This window comes from Ursus americanus, chromosome 9 (assembly GCF_024610735.1).
Source record: "Ursus americanus isolate L20-20 chromosome 9, mUrsAme1.1.p, whole genome shotgun sequence".
NCBI lineage: Eukaryota > Metazoa > Chordata > Mammalia > Carnivora > Ursidae > Ursus > Ursus americanus.
In genome coordinates, this window is record NC_142135.1 from 41003027 (window position 1) to 41025165 (window position 22139).

Sequence of the window (22139 nt, forward strand, 5' to 3'; positions counted from 1 at the left end):
AAACGTGGCCGGGGCGCCGGGGTGGTGGGTTACGCCTGGAGAGCGCATGGGCAGACAAACTGTACGTCCGTTTGTCCGGAGCGGAGGGGAGAGTGGGCGCCATCTTCTTCTAGGTTCCCTGAGGTCTCCACCTGTACTGGGCAGGCTGCTGCGACGAGGAGTGCCCCCCCCGCCCCCGGCCTTGTGTGTCCGACTCGGCAGCAGTGGTGTGTGTTTATTGCCAAGTGCGAAGCAGTTACCCTTGGGGCGTCGGGGGTGGGGAGGGGTTGGCGATGGGGACGGAAGAACAGGGAAAGGCGGGGCCGGCAGCCGCGCCAGGAGCTAGCGTAGCTTCTGCCGTTAGGGCACCCTCATTCCTTGCTAAACACCGACTCTCCCGTCAGCCTCCATGTGGTGTTGTGTGTGCGCTGCCCAGTTTTCTTAAGAGTGAAGATCTCGAAGGATTTCATAGGTATTTTTTTTTTTCTTTGCTATGTCATCGTAGTCAGTGGTGGCAGAAAAGCGTTGAAGGCCCGGCTCGTTAGGCGTGAGAGCGGCCAAAGTGTTTGAGTTAGGTATGGGGCAGTTCACCCCGTGGCGAGTTAGGGTGGAATGTTTGCCCTTGGGACGGCGTAACGGAAAGGCACGGAGGTTGGGCGGTCCAGGTTAATTTGAAGGCTGATTTTGGCTGAAGGTCTGGCGACAGCATCGGATCCCACGTAGCAACTTTGGCCTGGCGCGAAAGAAGGAAGCTCTGACCCCCGGGAGTATGGACAAAGGCTTTGGGCTATAGAAGCAATGCCTTCGGATGATCCCCATTTGAGGATGATGGATGTTATGGGAAATCCTGTGCCGTGTGGATTCGTCTTCATTTACAGTTCCTGTTAAGGACTATGGGTCTGTGTCGTCATGCCTTTGGTTTTTATTTTAACCATCTACATTATAAAAGGATAAAAGGCCTATCTTCATAAAGAATAATTGTGGACTGGGCTAGATTATTTTCTGCAGGGGAAACTCCTGCATTTAGAATTTCGTCATAACTGGGTTTTAAGGAATAGTCATTTTCTTTCCCCTTCCATATCTGGAAAATGACTTAAAATCAGATAGAACTGAGACAATACCTATTTAAGTTTAATCTCGTTTCCCTATCGGGCTTGATTAGAAGATGCACATTTCGTATTGTTTAGTGATAATGGTGATCAAGTGGGATGAATCCTCGGTAAAATCAGCAAAATTATTTAAAACGAACTTACTAATTTCAGTGACTTGCCCTTAAAGGAGCTTTTAAGGACTCACTTCCATCTTTTCATAGGTTAGAAGTTCTAACAGATCACACACTTTAAATCAACACAGACACAAAAATACTTGTGTTGCATTCATAAGTAGAAAAAATTTAAGTGCAGTGTACTTAGGGTATTTTGTGTATTTCGATTTTTGTGTAATGTTCTAAGAGTTGAATTTCTGGGGAGTTTGCTTAAGGAAATAACATGGGAACCACAGGAAAAGTGCTCATTTTGGGAACTGGTCTCGTACAGGTGGTCTCTTAGGTGTGTCATTGTTGAGAGATAGAAGTGGTACATTTCCCTACCATCTAAAGGGCAGAAAAGTTAAGAGTTAGGAAAGACAAAATGGCGTGTATCTTTCTAAAATATTTTGAAAGTAAAGGAGCTAAGTCAGTTTGCATAGGAAGGAATCTTGCAACTTTAGTGGGGACTATTCCAGAAGCCATTTATAGTTTTTTAAATGTTGGTGTGGATATTGGTTTGTTGAAGGAACCAGACTTGTACTCACTTTTTATTTTTGGTACTGTGCGGATTTTTTTTAAGAGCAGTGTTTTAGGTTTACAGCAATATGGAGCAGAAGATACAGAGATTTCCTGTATTACCCCTGTCCCCACACATGGACCATGTAAATATTTTAATAAGAAATGTCATTATTAATATTTTCAGCATCAATTTGGCATTGATAATTCAGATGTAGAATATGCCAAGTAATTTCTTGATATCTTTGTTAGTTTAGTGTGTAGTTTAAAAAGTTTAATCAGTGGACCATTTTCAAAGCAAAATAAATCTTGCAAACCTCAAAGAATATGTCTTTAGACCACACCTTGTGGAAGAATGGTACTTAAGTGTAAATACTGAATTAAAGCAGTGTTTATTGGCACATTAAAAACATAAATTTATAATTATTAATTTAGCAGCTCATAAAAACTTAGTAAAACTACATTAAATACTGTTACTTCGGGTATCTCTGAAAATATTAGATATAAATTTCCTTAAGGAAATATTAAGATTTTTCAGCAGTTAATACTGATAATTGCTAAACATTTTAAATAAATGTGCTTTTATTCTATTTTCTACGTTGTCGTTGGGTTTTCTCCATGCAGGACAGTTTGAAATGGAATAAAGTTGTTAGCATAATAAGATTCTATATTTGAACATTTTCTATTTGGCTTAAGATGAACTTTAATAGTAATTGTTTTAGGAGTTTAAAGTGAGTATTAGAGATTTTTTGATTTTAGAGGCATTTTATTTTATTTTTTAAAAGATTTTTATTTGAGAGAGAGAGAGTGCACGCACATGCAGTGGGAAGAGGCAGAGGGAGAGAGAATCCAAGCAAACTGTGCGAGCATGGAGCCCAAAGAGGGCCTTGATCTCATGAACCTGAGATCATGACCTGAGCTGAAATCAAGCGTCAGATCCTTAACCGACTGAGCCACCCAGGCACTCCAATTTTAGTGGTATTTTAGTATTTGCCTTAATTATATTAGAATCAGGAAACTTGGTGCCATGTTTGGAAGTGTGATTTGTATGTGTAGAACTTAAAATTGTATCCAAAGGGGTAGTCATTGGTTTGGATTTACTGCTTTTAAAAATTGGTCTTTGAATTCAAAACATTAGTGTCTTGTTCATTTATTGTATCATTTTGAATCATTGCCTTATTAGTTTGATTTGGTCTTATGTTTTAAAAGGGAGGAAAATTGCAAGAGAGTTGGACTTAATGAGCTAGGTGTTTGGTCTTTTCATGAGTGGAAGTGATAGGCTTTTGGGGAATTTTTGGTGTTTTTAAATAGTCATTTTGTAGAACAGCTGTCTTTTTTTTTTAAGTGGATGTAAAACTTACATACAGTGAAATGCACAGACCTTAAGGATTGTATTCATTTAGTCTTCATAAGTTTATGCACTCACATAACCAACACTCTCATCAAAATGTATAACATTTCTATCAGCCTTTTCCTCGTGCCACTTCCAATCAAGGAGCCGTTTAATTTCCAGAAGTTTTTTTTTGTTTTAAAATAATTTGCAGATGTCTACTTGGAACTTGGAATTTGTACTTGTTTTTGCTGAAGAATGATTAATTTCCCCTTGGAACAGAGAAGACCGTTTTGTAATGCCCATAGTTGTGGTTCCTTATATCGCTTCACTTTTAGTAGGTACTTCTGAAGTGAATATCCTAATCTGGCGTTGTTTAAGATCAGTTACGGGGTCCGCGGATTAATTATATTTCATTTTCTTTCCACAGTTAAGTTGCTTTTACAGAATTAACAGGTCTCCAAGAAATTTTAAAAAGGTAAGATATCCAGAGCTTAAGGCTTTTCACAGGAGCTTGACAAAAAAATGTAAAATAGAATAGGACATGTAGGCACACCTGGTTTCTGTACTTTACCTCTGGCCAGTGATGCACTGGTGGTAGACCGTTTATTATCATAAGCAAAAATTATATACTGACCATAGATGGCTTTTCAAATATGTAAAACTCATCGTGGTTGGTAAAATTCTTTAACCCACAAAGCTCTCTCTCATGTTTCAGTAGAAGATATGTTTCTAAGTGAGTCTGAAAATAGTTTGGTCTTGTCGTGAAGTAGTGCTTGGCAGACTTACAAAGAAGATTTGATATTTTTGATGCTCATATTGTATAGGATAGGTGATACGAAATATTTCTTTGAAATAGTTGATTTGTATGCTTAGATGGGAGAAGGTTTATTCTTTAAGAATTTAGATACAGTCAGTATTTTTTGTGAACTCATACCTTATTTTCATTTATAAATGCTGAAGAAGGTAAGAACCACGTAATTACTAAGTTTAGTTTGGGATAAGGTACTTCAAAAATAAGACTTGCTATTATGTGTACCTTTCTGTCTGCAGGTCATTATTGCTGTGGTTTGAGCTCAGCATGGCTGTAGTCATCCGTTTACTGGGGCTTCCTTTTATTGCGGGGCCTGTGGATATTCGTCACTTCTTCACGGGATTGACTATTCCTGATGGAGGAGTGCATATAATTGGAGGGGAAATTGGGGAGGCTTTTATTATTTTTGCAACAGATGAAGATGCAAGACGTGCCATAAGTCGTTCAGGAGGGTTTATCAAGGATTCGTCTGTAGAGCTGTTTCTTAGCAGTAAGGCAGAAATGCAGAAGACTATAGAAATGAAAAGAACTGATCGCATAGGAAGAGAGCGACCAGGATCTGGGGCGTCAGGGGCTGGCAGCTTGTCTAACTTTGTTGAGGCTATTAAAGAAGAAACAAGTAATTCTGGATATGGCTCTCCAATTAATCAAGATGCTGGGTTTCATACTAATGGTACAGGACATGGTGATTTAAGGCCAAGAAAGACACGGCCATTGAAGGCAGAGAATCCTTACTTGTTTCTGCGAGGTTTGCCTTACTTAGTAAATGAAGATGATGTACGTGTCTTTTTCTCTGGTTTGTGTGTGGATGGCGTAATTTTCTTGAAACATCATGATGGCCGAAATAATGGTGATGCCATAGTAAAATTTGCTTCATGTATTGATGCATCAGGAGGTCTTAAATGTCATAGAAGTTTTATGGGTTCAAGATTCATAGAAGTAATGCAAGGCTCAGAACAACAGTGGATTGAGTTTGGTGGTAATGCAGTTAAGGAGGTTGACATTCCTATGAGAACTGAAGAACATTCTCCACCAAGAGGAATTAATGATCGACATTTTCGAAAACGATCTCATTCAAAATCTCCCAGAAGAACACGTTCTCGTTCTCCTCTTGGATTTTACGTTCACTTAAAAAATCTGTCCCTGAGTATTAACAAGAGAGATTTAAGAAATTTCTTTAGAGATACTGATCTGACCAATGAACAGATTAGGTTTTTATATAAAGATGAAAGAAGAACAAGATACGCCTTTGTGACGTTCAAAACTCTGAAAGACTATAACATTGCTTTGGGGTTACATAAGACTGTTTTACAATATCGTCCAGTTCATATTGATCCTGTTTCTAAAAAACAAATGCTAAAGTTCATTGAATGTTATGAAAACAAAAGGCCAGTGTCAGTAGAGAAAGAGAGGCTTGGACACATTTCACAAAAATACTCTCAAGAAGGCTACCCTGGCCAGAAACTGTGTATATATATAAGAAATTTTCCTTTTGATGTTACAAAAGTTGAAGTGCAAAAGTTCTTTGCAGACTTTTCTCTTGCGGAAGATGACATTTACTTACTTTATGATGACAAAGGAGTTGGTCTCGGAGAAGCATTGGTGAAATTCAAAACAGAAGAACAGGCCATGAAAGCTGAACGTTTAAACCGACGGAGATTCTTGGGGACAGAGGTATTGTTAAGACTTATATCTGAGGCACAAATGCGGGAGTTTGGTGTAAATTTTTCCTTGATGCCCACTGAGAGTATGCAAGACCATTCACAGTCATGTGGTAGAGATGACCGTTCCCATTTGTTTGACTCAGGTGATCCACCAATATACTCAGTTGGCCCATCTGAAAACTTTAGGCATCAGCAAGAGGACTTGAGGCAACTGGACAGTTTCAAGGAAACGCAGGCGGGTTTCCGACAGCTTGATAGGAGCCTTCCAGAAGACTTTAGGCATTCCCCAGAGGACTTTAGGCGCTCCCCAGAAGACTTTAGGCGCCCTCGGGAGGAACACTTCAGGAGAGCTCTTGAGGAGGATTTCAGGCACCCTTGGGAGGAGGACTTCAGGTACCCTCGGGAGGAGGACTTCAGGTACCCTAGAGAGGAGGACTGGAGGCGGCCACCCGAGGAGGATTTCAGACGGCCTCCCAAGGAGGACTTCAGGCGACCCCCCGAGGAGGACTGGAGGCGGCTCCCCGAGGAGGACTGGAGGAGGCCCCCGGAGGGAGACTTTAGACGGCCACCTGAGGAGGATTGGAGGCGGCCTCCTGAGGATGACTTCAGGCGGCTTCCCCAAGGGGAATGGAGGCGACCACCTGAGGAGGACTTCAGGCGACCACCCGAGGAGGATTTCAGGCGGCCCCCAGAGGAGGATTTCAGGCGGCCCCCCGAGGAGGATTTCAGGCGACCTCCCGAGGAGGATTTTAGGCGTTCTCCTGAAGAGGATTTCAGGCGTTCTCCAGAGGAGGATTTCAGGCGACCACCCCCGGAACACTTCAGGCGGCCGCCCCCGGAGCACCTCAGGAGGCCACCCCCGGAGCATTTCAGGCGGCCGCCTCCGGAGCACTTCAGGCGGCCCCCTCAGGAGCACTTCCGCCGGCCGCCCCAGGAACATTTCCGCCGGCCGCCCCAGGAGCATTTCCGGCGGCCACCGCAGGAACATTTCAGGCGCCCCCGAGAGGAAGATTTCAGGCACCCACCGGATGAAGACTTCGGAGGCCCCCCTGATGAAGACTTTCGGCATCCTCCTGACGAGGACTTCAGGAGCCCCCAGGAGGAAGATTTTAGATGCCCTTCTGATGAGGACTTCAGGAGGCTCCCGGAGGAAGACCTCAGGGAACCTCCAGAGGAGGACCCTAGACTTCCTGACAGTTTTAGACCTCCTGGTGAGGAGTTCAGGAACCCACCTGATGACTTTAGAAGTCATCGCCCTTTTGTGAATTTTGGTCGCCCAGAAGGTGGCAAGTTTGATTTTGGAAAGCGCAGTATGGGAAATTTTCCTGAGGGGAGATTTATGCCTGATCCAAAATTAAATTGTAGTTCAGGTAGAGTAACACCTATTAAGATAATGAATCTTCCATTTAAAGCTAATGTTAATGAAATTCTAGACTTTTTCCATGGTTATAGAATCATACCTGATTCAGTTTCAATACAGTATAATGAGCAAGGATTGCCTACAGGGGAAGCCATTGTTGCTATGATAAACTATAATGAAGCTATGGCTGCTATTAAAGATCTAAATGATAGGCCAGTTGGCCCTCGCAAAGTTAAGTTAATGTTGCTCTAGAGAGCATATCTTAATTCAGTTACCTCCCCACAGTATTGATGCAGTAAAATGCATTTGTTTTTTTAAAGTGTTTATTTTTAATGATCTATTGAAAAGAAACATTTTAATTCTGACTTGTGAATAGAACAAATGTAAATATTAGAATGTGAATCTGGTTTTCTTTTGCTTGCAAATTGCCATTCACTTTTTCTAATTTAAAATTATATCTGCCTTTTTTTTTTTTTTTTTTTGGACAGTGGGGGAGAAAATTCCGAGTACATTAATTTTTGTTGATGTCATGGGTAAACCTCAAGGCTTGTATAATAGAGCTGTATTTGGGGAAGATAAATTTTATATTCACTTTTGTTTCCAGTCTGTAGTCTACATCTTATACTGTAAGGAAATGGTCAGTGACTGATTGTTCAGGTTTAGCATTTTTATTGCTAACTGCCTGCAGAATTAATGCCCTCTTCTTTGTCTGAGATATTACTGTGTTAAGCCTCCCGTTAATTATAAATAGTTCAAAATGGACAGACTGTGAATTTGAAGTTTACTTATGTAAAAAGCTTAGGAGATTCTTGAAGTTTCCATGTTCATAACTTTGCAAAGTTTTATAAAAATAAAAAAAATTGCAACTGAATAGACCAACTAATTAACTTTACTTGTATTTGTATATAAAGAAAAAAAAGAATTACAGCTTCTTCTGTGAAGTTTTCAACAGCTACCTTAGTATTTATGATAGGACGGACCAAACATAATAGTAGCATAGAGTGCCATGTGTAGTTCTATGGTTTCCTTCACATTTCATCAACCAAACTGATAAGATTAACTCAAAATACTTAAAGACAAAAAGTAACTATAGCTACAAAGGACATTCAGGCTTCTGCTGGGAAGAATCTGATAAATGGATATAGTTTGTTTTTAGGAAGAATTTAGTGATGATTCATTTAAGTTGTAGTTTTTATTAGCTTTTCATTTTTAAATTTCAAGACTTTGTATCCAAAGATTCAATAACTAAATATAATCAGACTTTTATGAGATTGAATTTTGACTTCTTTGATACTTAGTGTGGGCATTTTATAAACACTGGATTTATTTTTTTTATACCCATAATAATATTAATGGCTAACATTTACTGGGCACTTACTGTGTGCTAGGCATTAAAAGTGCTTTACATGCATAATCTCAATTTACTCCCAAAGAAGTATGGAATATATTAACTTATGTCTATTTCAACAAGTGAGATAATGAAGTTTAGAGGTTAAGTAACTTTGCCTAAAGTCATAGCTAGTAAGTCATGGAGCCAATTTCAGCGCAGACAGACCACTGACTCCTGTTCATGCTCTTTAACACTTTTGCCTACTAACTTTAAGTGGTACTTCTAATTTTAGTAAGATCATGCTAAAAATATTTTGAAGAGTAAACTGATATTTTCTTTACACATTGCTGCTTTAAAAATAGCGTTAAAAACAAAATTAGTATGCTCATCGTTCATAAAAGACAAATTAACTTTAAAAGTTTTTATATATCCAGGGATTCTCTTGGATACTAACATTACAAATTGACTTCTAATTAAAAATTATTTATCGAATATGATTTGACTTTGGTTGACCTTTTTGTTTTCATAAAACCAGGTTAATTTTTCTCAATTCTGTGATCCAGGTTTCCTGTATTGAACAGATAAGAATAAAATTTAAATATATATATGGTAGTTTAGTCATTTAATAATAGGATATTGCAGAAGTAGAATACTTTGTCAGTATTTAGCCATTTACTACCATTTTATATGAATCTTCAGTGATTTAAGAAGTCTAAGAGAAACCAACTCTTTCTGTGTGTTTAATTATAGTGAATATAATTGCTAGTAGAATAAACTGGTAATTTGGTTTGAAAAAGCACATCAATATGGCTCTTTAGTAAGCTTATAAATAGCTAAGGAGAATGATAAATTAATAACCAAACATGATGAACAAAATAGGAAGAAAAGATATTTTTGAATGCTAAAAGATTATATAGATGGTTCATTCGGTCTGTCTTGAGGAACGTAGGGAAGACTAAAACATTTCTCAAATGCATATCAATAAGAGCTAAGGTGAAGCCTAAAAGTGAAATGCCACATAATGTGGAACTTTTTCTCAAAATGGGAACATAATAGGTCTAGTGGTCCCCTTAGAAGCCTGAGTGAGAAAACTTGAGGCTAGTTCTGGCTTTGTTACTTGCCTAGTTTTTGTTTTCTGTTTTTTGTTTTTTTTTTTAAAGATTTTATTTATATGAGAGAGAGCACAAGCAGGGAGGAAGGGGAGAGAGGGAGAGGGAGAAGCAGACTCCTTGCTGTGCAGGGAGCCCGACATGGGACTTGATCCCAGCCCCTGGGATCATGACCTGAGCCGAAGGCAGACGCTTAACCCACTGAGCCTCCCAGGCACCCTAGAATTTTCTTTGAAGTAGGCAGAGCATTCATTTTATATCAGAACTATTTGCTGACTGCTTTATATATCAGGCACTGTTTTAACTTTATAGATAGGGCAACTAATGCTTAAGAGAAGTGAGTTACTATTATAAACAAGAGAAATACTATAACTCTTTTTTTCCCCCTCCCAGCTACAACACCACAGTTAAGTACCAAAAAATAAAAATGCAATACCTTCAGTGTCTTAATTCATTTAGGATTTTAAAACATTTCAAATGTTTTGTTTAAAAAGTACTGAAGTAATTTTATCACTTAGGACTATTCTCAGGAAAGCAATGTTTTGTTAAGAACAGAACCATGAATAACAAAGTCAAAAAGCTTTCTATAAAGTCTTTATTTGTCTGTTACGAATAATTGTTTTTTGTGGTTATCCCAGATGATTTTATAAATGTCATAATTTTTATATGCCTGACTGGTATCCATGAAATATCAAAAGTACAATCCCCATCCAAAGAAACAGAAGTACTGGACATACTGAAAGGCTCTGATTAAATTGATTCTTTTCAGGAACAAAAGTAACTATATCCTCTTTCATTAATTTGATGGTGGTTTGGTAAAATTTTTATACTTTTAATGATTTTTGGTTTTCCATGTTTTCTTAGGCAACATTCCACCAAATTACAGCTTTCCAAAAGTTGTAGTTTTGTGTATAATTCTTTAGTATGATAGCATTTTCATTTTAAAACCAGAATCAGGCTGAATGTAGCTTTCTTTTTGAATCTAAAATTTATGGTAAATTTTAATCTAAAATTTAAGACACTGCTACCCTAGTGTCCCATTAACGTTTAATCAGAAGTAATAACACTTGTTGAAAAGTAAATTACCAAACAATGAAACTTAAGGTTGTAGTAAAAGTGAAAAAAAGGAAAGGGAAAAAAAACCCTTGTCTTTATTAAGGCTTTATGGAATAGAATTTGTATTTAATCAGAATGACTAAAGACCTTTTTTGGCAATGAAAGCAAAAGAAGTCGAATTGTTAGATCTCTTGTTTTCTGTCATCTACGTATATTGCGACCTCAACTATGTATAGTGCATTTATATGAAATACTTTTGAAATAATTTTTTTTAAAATGTAACCTATACAAAAATCACATACTGTTGGATAGGATGTTGAAATGACTGGTGTGTAATATTTTTTAAAACCTTCGTTTTTGGTCAGCACAAATTTCCTTTAATTTTCATTTTCAGTAGGATTTCATTTTGAGGTTTAACGTGTATGCAGCCAGTATAAAGTTTTACAGTGTAGTAATTCTGGATTCCAAGTCACTTAAGATGAAAACTGAAAGGTTTACTTAAGAAAATTAATTTTCTTCTTCTGTAACATCTAAGTCTTCATCCTCTTCATTATCATCTTCTGCCTGTTGATCCTTTCTTAGTCGACAGGAGGGTACCTGTTAAAAGTTAACACATTAAAAAAATATATTAACTTAAAATATTTTTACATGCTTGGTATCTTTTTAATATGCCCTTATAGAGAAGAGCACATAGAACATTTATTTCAGGAAGATGATAATTTTTAATAATGAAACTTCCCTATGAATTATTGTATTCTAAGGCTGAAAAGAGTTTTTTCATTCATTTATCATGTTATTTTTGAGCAAAAATATGAAATTAATCATTTGATTCCAGTTGGATACCAGCACTTCAATAACATAAAATACTTCAGAGGAAAATACAGATTGAGGATATTATGTCAAATATATTTTAGGTTAAGTAGTTCTTGGGTCACAAAAATAGGCATTTCAGTGGAATCATCAAAGGGATAGCAAAAACTCCCAAGAATATTTCAACTAGGCAGCTGAAATACTAAAATTTAATACTGTGATTTAAATGGAATGAGTTGAGAAACTAAATTCACTACTTGGCTTTAAGTCCTGACCATTGCCACTTGGGTCGTCTTGCCCTTTCTGAGGGCCATCTGGTAATGTCTGGAGACATTGTTGTCACATCTGGGGAGGGGTGTTTGTGTGTGTGACTGGCATCTTGTGGGTAGAAGCTAATGATGCTGCTGAACATGTTTAGAATGCACAGGATATTACTCCCCATTCCCTTGCCAGATTATCTGGCTCAAAGTCAAGGTGGAGGTCAAGAAACCTAGAATGATGTAATTTTAAAGTACTACACAGATGTTAGCTAATTTTGGTAACATTATTAGCTCAAAATAGAAACAAACTTTGTATGTACTGTGATACTAGATCTATGGGACTTACGTGTAAGGCACTTTATGCTGGAATAATAAAAATTAAGTTTGTTGCGGGAGTGAGGCATACATATAATGAAGTAAATAAATGCTTAGAGGAGAACCAAATGAAAATAGAAGGTATTGGGTCACATTTACCTAAAAGTTAAATTTTGAAAATATTTTGCTCAATTTTAAATTCTGAATGCTGGATATGAAAAAGGGTATAGATCTCTAGATCAGAAGTCGGCAAGCTATACCCCAGTTTGCCTCCTGTTTTTGTAAATAAAGTTTTTACTATAACAGCCAAATTGACTTGTTAATGTATTGTTTATGGCTGCCTTTACTTGGGACATAAGACCATATGGCCCATTTTTCCTATGGCTTCTTGGAGAACAAGGTTGTTCACCCTTCCCAGTTCTAGACACCAGGTAAAACTCAGGCTTTCTGGATGTGGAAGAAATGAGAAAATTGACTCTTACCTAAAGATGCGTGCTTCTGTATCTAAGATAATATTCAGCAAAAGATCTTTTTTAGATATAATTTTCAGTAAGTCATGATAGTGGAATTTTTAAACCCTAAGCAGTTTGATTTCAGAATCTGTGCTCTTCATATTATACTGCAGAACAAATCTTCTAGATTGGCATTTTCCTGTCCTTTCCACCTCTGCTCTCAAATGTTCTGCTTTCGAGAGTATTATGTGCTGTAGTATATAAGAGATAATAGAGTTGCACCTAGTGTAACCTTCCATCATTTTATGTATGAAGGTGGGAGGGTAAGTTATATGAAGTCAGGACTTAAGGGAAACATTTTTAGTACCGAACAACACTGAAGGCAGCTGCTGAAATTCCTTTAAATTATGTATGGTTTCTAGCTTACCTGTCCTGTTCCAGAGATACACTTAGCTGAGAGTGATCTTTGAAGAGGTGACTTTGAATTTGCTCTTACGATATCCAAACGGGATGAATAATCTGGCGGATACAGAGAATTTCGGAAAACCTGTTGGAACAATAAAGCAACATTATAAAGTAGATATCAAACACTGGAAATCTAAAAAGCCATGTTAAGTTCCTCTTAGTTAAGATTTTTTTTAAAGCAATCACATTCACCCACCCACCTCCACCTCCTAGGACAAAATTTCTATTACTGTTAATTAAAAAAAATTAAATATAAGAAATACATATTTTTAAACATTTTATTTATTTGAGAGAGAGAGTACATGCACAAGCAAGGGAGGAGCAGAGAGAGAGAATCCTAAGCAGACTTCATGCCCAGCGAGGAGCCTACTCAGGGAGCCTACTTGGGGCTCTGTCTCTTGACCCTGAGATCATGACCTGAGCTGAAATCAAGGGTCAGATGCTTAACTGAATGAGTCATCCAGATGCCCCAATACAAACAGTATTTTAAGTTGTAAAGATGGAAGCTAAAATTTATTTGAGCCAGGTAAGGTGATGATGGGTCCTCAAACCATCACATGAGAGCTTTTGCTAAGGAAGTGTGTAAGCTGCTACTCTCAAAGAGGATGCTTGCCAGTAGGGAGGCTGCAAGTCAGTCATACCTTTGATTCTTTGTCTTCTGCCTATCTCAACTCTTAGCAATTTAGCTTCATTGCAGTACTCTTGATAGTACATCACATAAGAGTAAGTTGAAGCCAGTATAATTTATGCATTCCAATTTCACTAGGATATGGAATACTTCTGTCAGTTTTTTTTCCTTCAAAGCAACAGTTCCAAATACTACTCTCTCAAGCCTGTCTATATCTTTGTTTCCCCCATTTGTCAAAGGTAAGGTTATCAGATGTGAATTTCTTCAACTTCACTCCCTTTTTCCTCAACTCTTCACCCTCTCCCCAACCCCCCTTTTAAGCAAATGTCATTCTGATTCTTTCCAAGGTGCGTATTTCCTATATCCAAAACTTGAAACCAAAAAACAAAAGCTTGCTTTCTCCAGTTTCCTTCCCCCAGCAAACAAGCTCAAGATCAGTCTTTTCTAAATTACTTCAAGATACAACTTTACTCCTTAAAAAACTTCTTAAATATTCTACTTCATCTCTATTTGTCAAAAAAATACACTGAGATTGCTCTTGCCAAAAATCAACATCTTTCTGTCTTGGTCTTTACTGACCTTGTTATGAAACTTCTTTTCCATGCATACCGTCTCTAAACCCTTAATGTGCTAGCTGCCCCATTTCTTCATATCATCTTTTCTACTGCTTATACTACTTAAATTTATTTTTAAAGGTTTTCCCTTAGGCCATGGTTTTTTTTTTTTTTTTTACACCTTTCTCTGAAAGAGCTTATCGATACAGTGTTTAATGCCTACCTTTCAGTGAATTCTCTGTAGGCTCTCTCCTGATAGCCATACTTACGATGTGCCCAACTACCTTCTGTTCTCCAACACCAACACCGTCTAGAACTTTCTGAGATGGAAATGCTTGCTATTTTGTGCCGTCCAGAAGGGCTACATGTGGTTACCAAGCCCTTGAAATGTGGTTCATATGAATAAGGAACTGAATTTTTAACTTTAGCCACATACGCTTAGTGGCTACTGTGCTGGACAGTGTAGCTCTACACTGACCTTTACAATGAAAGATGTTACCATACATTTATTAGACCAAACTAAAACCTTGGCCATTGTCCCTCAGTTTCTTATCTGAGGTACTTCTATTTTAATTTATTGACTCTACACATCTTTCTTTGTAGCTAACTTAGAATTATCTTACTGAAGACCAAAATGTATTACTTAAAACCTTTCTGGCTCCTGACTAGCCAGGGTCCAAATTCCTTACGTGACATCCAAGGCTTAATATCATTCAAACCTATCACTCTTCATTTCTAGCCTATGTACCTATATGTACATCATCTTATACTCTGCCTTTGCAATGCTGGTTCCTCAGCCCAGAATTCCAGTAAACTCATCATTCAAGAACCAAGTCAAATACCATTTTCTGCTTTCTCCTATTCTCTAGTCAGTCTGTTTCTCCTATTCTTCTATTCTCTAGCTCCTATTGTTCACACTCTCAATACAGCTTTCATTTCATTGTTCTTTTTTTTTAATATTTTTTTATTATATTATGTTAGTCACCATACAGTACATCCCTGGTTTCCGATGTAAAGTTCGATGATTCATTAGTTGCGTATAACAGCCAGTGCACCATGCAGTACGTGCCCTCCTTACTACCCATCACCAGTCTATAATTACATACCTCTCCTACTAGTTTTAAGTTCCTCTAGAGCAAAGAGCCCTGTTTTATCTTTTCAGCTCCTCCCAGCTTAAGACAATAACATGATAAATGAATGATGTGAACATGACCTTAATCCCCATGTTTTGGGGAAAAAAAGACTCGTGTAGCTACACATTTCTTTAAACCTTACAGAAGTGCAAGACACCAAAGAAATCTATGAAACTTAGACCCACAGGTGAGACTTGTGTTTTAGGGCATTTCAGGCATGCTGATTAGATTATTTAACATGTTACTGAGGACTGATTAATATTTTGGTGCCAGATAAGGAACACTGGCACCCTGGTATGATATAAAAACTAGATGACTCATTAATCAACTGGTATTTGGAATGGATATATTTTTGTTAGAACAACATTCCTTTTTTAACTGTTCCAGCAAAGATGAGGTTAAAAGTGGGAAATGGAAGACAGTATACACCCATGAGATAAAAGTCTAAACCAGTTAAATATTAAAATTAATCTCAATGCAAAACAACAGATTTACAGAAATATTTACTGGCAATAATGCATTTCCCAATATGGTCCAAGATCTCTTCTAGGAGTGAGTCTCAAGATGTTCTGAAGTGACTGCACAGAGGTGAACTTTTGAAGGGGGACATGAGCCCGACAATGCTTTTTTATGTGAAGAACAAATAAGGTAAGATGGTTTGCAATATAACTAGATGCCTAACTGCAAAAAAATTAGCTGCTGCCAGAAGTCGTCTCAGCAGTTCTCGTAAGGCATGGACTACCTAAGAAGAGTAGCAGTTCTTTCTCTGTTCCTCACTACATATTTTCTCTATTTGTTTCCAAGAAACCCTGTATTTAAAGGATCCTTTTTCTTCTTGGTACCTGTTTGATACCATTTTACTTGCCCTGGTCCCGCAGCTGTCCCTAGACTCCTCTCTCCCCACAATCTCTATATGGCATAATAGTAATAGCATATGCCTGTAGTTTGTTATATCTAACTGTATCCTTTGCCTGAAAGGTGTTGCCAGGGGTTCTCTTACACATCCCTCAAACTTCTCATTAAGAAATCATTCTTTGATTTCTCCAGACTATTTAGAATCATCCATCACATATACTTACAGCACACTGTATTTTTTATGAGACTGGTCATGTTATAAAACTTAAACAGTTATATAGTACAGACACATCTGGTTTTATTGCATTTCACTTTATTGTGCTTCACAGATACTCTGTTTTTTACAAATGGAAGGTTTGTGGCAACCCTGCTTCAAGCAAGTCTATCGGTGCTGTTTTCCCCACAGCGTTTGCTCACTTCATGTCTCTGTCACATTTTGGTAATTATTGCAATAGTTTAAACTTTGTCATTATTATTATTACTATATGTGTTATGGTGACCTGTCATCAGTGATTATGACTCACTGAAAGCTCAGATGATGGTTAGCATTTTTTAGCAATAAAATATTTAATTTAGGTATGTATACTTTTTTAAAGATCTAATGCTGCTGCATACTTAAGAGACTATAGTATACAACACTGTATATTAACTATACTAGAATTAAAATTAAAAACTTAAAAAAATAGACTACCGTATAGTATAAACGTAACTTTTATATGCACTGGGGAACCAAAAACTTCATTTGACTTGCTTTGCTGTGATATTCCTTTTGTTGCAGAGTTCTGGACTGCTGCAAGCTCTGTGAGGTATGCCCGTGTATGTTTTTTAATGTCTGAACTCCATGGTAGATTTTTAAGTTTTTGCTTTGACAACTCAGACCATTTCTAACCTACAATGCTAAATCCTCAGAAATAAGAATGCTGCCTGGCATATAACAGGTGCTCAATTAACAGTTGCTGAATGAACATTTAATGAAGTAAATACTGTATCTCCATTTTAGGGATAAGGAAGCTAAAATATGAAGAACTTGCTCAATATTGCCCAACTACAAAGTGGGGAAGTTGATACTTTGTCAAAAACATAGCTACCACACAGCCTTGAGATCTTTAGTTTTTTATGACCCTCTCCTCTCACGAGCTACCTAGCTAGCTGATTGAGAACAGTAGTAAGAGAAGTGGTAGGACAAAAAGAACCTAGATAGGACCTCTGGGATGAGAAGAAAAATCTTGGGGTCCAAAGGAATTGAAGGAACTTTAGTGACTGTTAACAAATGGCATGTCAAGGGCATTAGAAAAAGGAGAATGAAAATACTTGTAAAGAGGACTCCAGTGTTGTAGGAAAAGTGAGGGATCAATTCTGAACCTGCCACTCAATGCAGTGTTGTTTCTTGTAGGGAATGGTGCACCTCACTCACCAAGAAGCACACTTTTCGCAGGACAGAGAGGACACAAACACAGTGTCAGTAGTCAGACTTCTGGGTTTGGCTCCCAGCTATATTACTTATTAGTTATGGGACTCTCATTCTGACTCAGTTTTCTCTTCCATAGAAATGAGGATGATAAGTACTTCTATCTAAGTTGGCGGGAGAATTAAAATAGAATTAAAATGTGTAGATCAGTAGCCGTCCAAAGTAATCACTATGTAAACATTTGCTATTTTATTATTTTACAAATGACATAAAAGCTTGATCTATTTTTTTAAAAAATAGGACATGAAAGGAGTGTAAATTAAGAAACTGTAGCTTTAATACTTGGAAGGAATGGTCCCTTAGGAAGCCATCTATGGATAAACAATAAACAAATATGATCATATATGCATAACTGATATAAAACTGGGAGATGAGATTTTGGCATTGGAAAACATACACACATATATTAAAACATGTGCCTTTCTTCATTTTAGTCAAGCTGTAATCTGATTTTACTGAATTAAGTTTCCTGGAACCAATGGAGTAGTGAGAAGAGAAGGCACAGGTGATTGTTTTATGATGGATAGTTAATATAATAACCAACTTGGGGAATCTTCACAATTGTCAAATGCAGACACTCCCAAATTCTATCACTTATTAATACAGAATTCTGGTTATATCTTGAAATTACCTGGCCTTTTTTACTTCTGCTACGGAGATGAAATACGGACAAAGTATGTCTCCAATATTTTATCTGTTTTTGCAAAAATACTTTTATGCCTTTTTTCTTCCCTCTTAGAAGGTAGGAGGGTAGGATATTTACTCTTCCGATGTGCTTGTTGAAGCCAGGCTTTGATATTTAGATATCTAACATTAGTTGGCCAATTGGATTTGCACTGAAATCTCAGTACAAAGCAAGCCTTATTGTAAATCTACATTTATTTCATAGCATACTGATTAAGTCACACAAAACTGCTGAGAATCCTGATTCTGCTATGTATAGCTAAGTGGCTATGGTCAAGTTAAGTTACTTAAAGCCTCTAAACCTGTTCTTGTAGTTGTAAAATGAGAATAGTAACAGCACCTACGTTACAGGATTGTGTGAGGAGTGAATGAGAAAATGCATGTGAAGCTTTAGGTGTTCTGCATAGCCTAAGCACTCAGACGTTAGCACAAATCAATGATATGGTTAGTATACTTAAGTGATTTACATCACCAGTCGAAATGATACATTATTTCACATAATGGCCTTATTAACTAGCTATTAATAAATTAACTTTTAGAACTTTACCATGGTTAATTTGAAAAGTTAAAAATACATACTTAGAAAATCATAGAAGTTCAGCTATTTGGGACTGCACTGTAGTGTTCAAATTTAAGATATTTTTACCCACACAACCTAATGCTTTCTTTTAAATATTTCCATCTTAATAGAAGAACTGAACTTGGATAGACATAGTCCTACCTCCAAATCCTCTTCTTCATCAATCTTTTGTATGTTTTGGTAGGCAGCTGTGTAGACCTCTAAAGCTTTGCCATGAAATAACATTTCAATAGTGATAAATTCTGAAAATATAGTCTAAAAAAAAAAAACAAAAAAACAACACCGAAGATTTGAATTTAAACAATCATATGAATTTGTGAATTTAGTATATTTATTCCTTACCATAGTCTTGGCATTTTATGAAATACAGAGGTATCTCTTTTTCCACAGGGCAAAGGAAGTACAAAAGATAACAGTAAAAACAGTTGCAAAGACCTTTTACAACACAACCTTGAAATTATACAAAATATTTCCTATCTCACCATTTACTTCCCTCTTACTTTTTAAGTTAGTGTTTTGTATACCTTGTAATTGACCTTTGTGATAAAAAAAAATCTGACTAAAATGTATATACCATTATGTACTCTGTTACCATATGTCTATTAAGTATTAGATAAAGCAGGTCAGTTCTAAACCTGGTATTTTATAATTCCAACTGATGCTTAAATAATAGAATGTTTTTCAGACAGGAATTATATCCCATCATGTTTCTATGTGTTCTTGTTCTCTAACCACAAAGGAATTACTTGGTAATTATATTGTTACCACTGATAATAGTGTCGTTCATTTGCATAGAGCCTTCCAGTTTACAAATATATGACTTGCCTAATGTTACTCACAGCTAGAATGTTAAAACTTGGGTCTGATTCTTCAAAGGTTACAGCTCTTGCTTACTGTACTGTGCTATTCTTGCTGGAATCAATCATTTCTTTCACAAATAAACTTCATGTAAACCTTATGAGCCTGATAACAACTTATGACAAGGAAGATGATGCGCTAAGAGAATGAATGAAGATGTACACGTTGATCTAAGCAGGGGTGAGATAATCAGTAGGAAAGGAAAGGATACAAACCAGACAAGTTTTCAGTAACATAGGATCCTATCCTTTTGTTATCTTGTCCCTTATCAAAATAAAAAATCAGAACTTTTGTTAAAGTAGGAGTGGGCAGAGTAAGAACAAGGTAGAAAATACTCAAGCATTGTCCTTAAAGGGGCAAGAGAGAAGAGATGGGTTATAGAAGACAAGAGTCAGATACCCTTTTCTCATCATTCCTGCTCTCCTGTGTTCACCACCCAGCTAGGAGTGGTCCTGCACTTTGAAGACAGTGTTACAGGTATCCCTTCGTGTCCTGTAATTTCCCCCCACCCTTCTCCATTCTTTCTTAAGGATCAGAAGAATATTTAAGGGAGTACTAATAGGCTTCTGATCACTACTTAATGTAAACAGATCTGTAGTTGAAAAGTATCCGTTCTGGTCTGCAAAGATTGGGCTCTGGGATAAGACAAAACTATGACTCAACAGTGACCCTTTCACACAGGTCACAGAGGATTCTGGTATACTGCAGTGGCAACTAATAAGCAGCATTATGTCCAAGAATCTCCAGATACCCAGGAAATACCTTCAAAGTGAATTGGCTTTTGATTAGGACTGGGACTTACTCACTTAGGTGTCAGTCTTCCTAAGATAGCTGCCTAGCTTAGAAGTGCCCTTTAGGAGTGTGGAAACTCTCAGAGGGAAAACAGCACAATGAGGAGTCAGTGATAAGCCAAAACACTGGAAGACTCCTACTTGGTTCTTGGTCTGCAGCTGATTTTAGGTAATGGGAACAATCAAGCACAGGCTTACATCTTTCCTTCTGAATCTTAAATTTAGAGATTTTCTACATTTAGTAAATAAAGAACTATATAAGAATATATAGACATAGTCTGACTTTATTTTTATTCAAGGCTGGAACAGAAAATTTTTTCATTTATTTAAGCTTAGAATTATACAATAAACCCTTAAACTTGTTTCAGGTAAGTACAGAGGGAGGTGGAAAAGCACATCTTACAATGTTATATAGTCAACTCTCTGTTTTAGTTTTTTTTTGGATATTTACTTACGTGGAGAGAGAAGAGAAGGTATTTACCTTATGCTATAAAGTACCTGAGAAATAAAATAGCCTCAAATAAGGGATTAAGCTTAATCACTCAAGTGAGTTAGGTGTTACTCTTATTTTTACATATTTCCACAAATGGATGTTCTAAATCTTTAATAGACTGTCACACTATTTAGTAACTAGTGAAATCCAAACATTTACGACCTTATTACATCTAAATTTGTAGTTTAGGCTTAATTCAAATCTGTTGCACTGTGGTACCTTTGTGGAATATGTGACTATTTTAAAATATTTTTCAAATGTGTGAATATGCTTATTAAATTTCTGATGGTCAAAATCTCTGACTCTGTCATCTCTGAAATAACAATTACTCAATACTAACATTTTATAGGATTTATATTCCCCTTAGCTCATAAGCCCTGAAAAATATATAGATATGTCTGTCTGTCAATACACTCTTTTTCTTTATTCATATCCTCTGATAAGAGAAATTACTACATTCTCATTTTAAGACACTGATCAACTTTTAGTCTGTTACCATTTTCCAATCTCAAAATTTAGTTTTAATTAGTGGTAAGTACTTTACAAACTATCTTTATAAACGGCTATTATTTACTAGTTGGAAGGTGGGGGGAATCACTCTCAAGTTCTGTGATACTTTGGTTTAAGCCTCTGTGGTTTGAACTTTTATTTCTTGACAAAATCTCTATTAGAACACCTGAATAAGAGGAGAATGGACCTATTGATTTTTTTTTTTTTTTTCTGTCAGAAACAGTAATGAGAAATCAGTAGTACTGGTAATTTACTATCCCAGACTTGGAATTTTTGACCAAGAGTCATGAAGCCTAAAGATTATCACAGAGTAGAGTTATATCCCTGAGTAGAGTCAGAAGAAATCCTACCAATTATACTCTTTCTAGTTAGAATTTCATAAAATATCCAAAAATAGGCAGAAGAAAGAATAATAGCAAAGAACATAAAAGATGACAACTAATATAAGAAAGAATATAAAAGGCACGTTTTTGAAATAAAATATTTTCAGTGAATGATCAGAAGGGTGGTGGAACTTTCTAGGAACCAGTCATATTTAGAAATAATTTTCTTCAAATAAATACAGCTAACTTTCAGTGATCTCATGTAATCTTATCTGGAATGGGTCAGTATGATCAGAGACAGAAGCATGAATGAATTTTTCCCCCCTTTCCAATTTTATTTTGTGTCACTAGAAGGCAAATTGGGCACATACCTAATTTTTATGGGTGGGGTATGGGTGAGCTAATCTGAAATTCTTACCTGTTGGCAAGTATTCTGTAAAGCAGGAGAGTATAGTAGTTAAGAATATGGGGTCTGGATTAAGATAAATCTGGGTTCCAATCATGACAAACATAACAGCTATATAATATTAAGCAGTTTATCTGTTCTTCTGCCTAG

General features: G+C 36.8%; 2 protein-coding genes across 7 annotated transcripts in view; one reads left to right on the plus strand and one right to left on the minus strand.

Moving 5' to 3' along the window:
• On the plus strand, window positions 1-19566 carry RBM12B (RNA binding motif protein 12B). Of its 6 annotated transcripts, none has more exons than XM_045805958.2 (3): window positions 1-876; window positions 3502-3549; window positions 4125-8736. In XM_045805958.2, the coding sequence occupies exon 3, from the start codon at window positions 4153-4155 to the stop codon at window positions 7159-7161; it is 3009 nt and encodes a 1002-aa protein (XP_045661914.2). In that variant the 5' UTR covers window positions 1-876; window positions 3502-3549; window positions 4125-4152; the 3' UTR covers window positions 7162-8736. The 6 variants fall into 6 exon arrangements, 5 of the variants coding, with proteins under 5 accessions (XP_045661914.2, XP_045661919.2, XP_045661917.2 ...); XM_045805963.2 differs by having other exon boundaries at window positions 1-451; XM_045805961.2 differs by having other exon boundaries at window positions 1-206.
• Window positions 9923-22139, minus strand: part of CIBAR1 (CBY1 interacting BAR domain containing 1) — a 26856-nt gene continuing 14639 nt past the window's right edge. Inside the window, exons 7-9 of the mRNA XM_087864732.1 lie at window positions 18750-18863; window positions 12669-12788; window positions 9923-11001 (exon numbers count right to left, since the gene is read on the minus strand). Of these exons, the coding sequence (XP_087720858.1) occupies window positions 10912-11001; window positions 12669-12788; window positions 18750-18863 (324 nt within the window). The 3' untranslated portion in view covers window positions 9923-10911. The remainder of the gene's footprint in view (window positions 11002-12668; window positions 12789-18749; window positions 18864-22139) is intronic.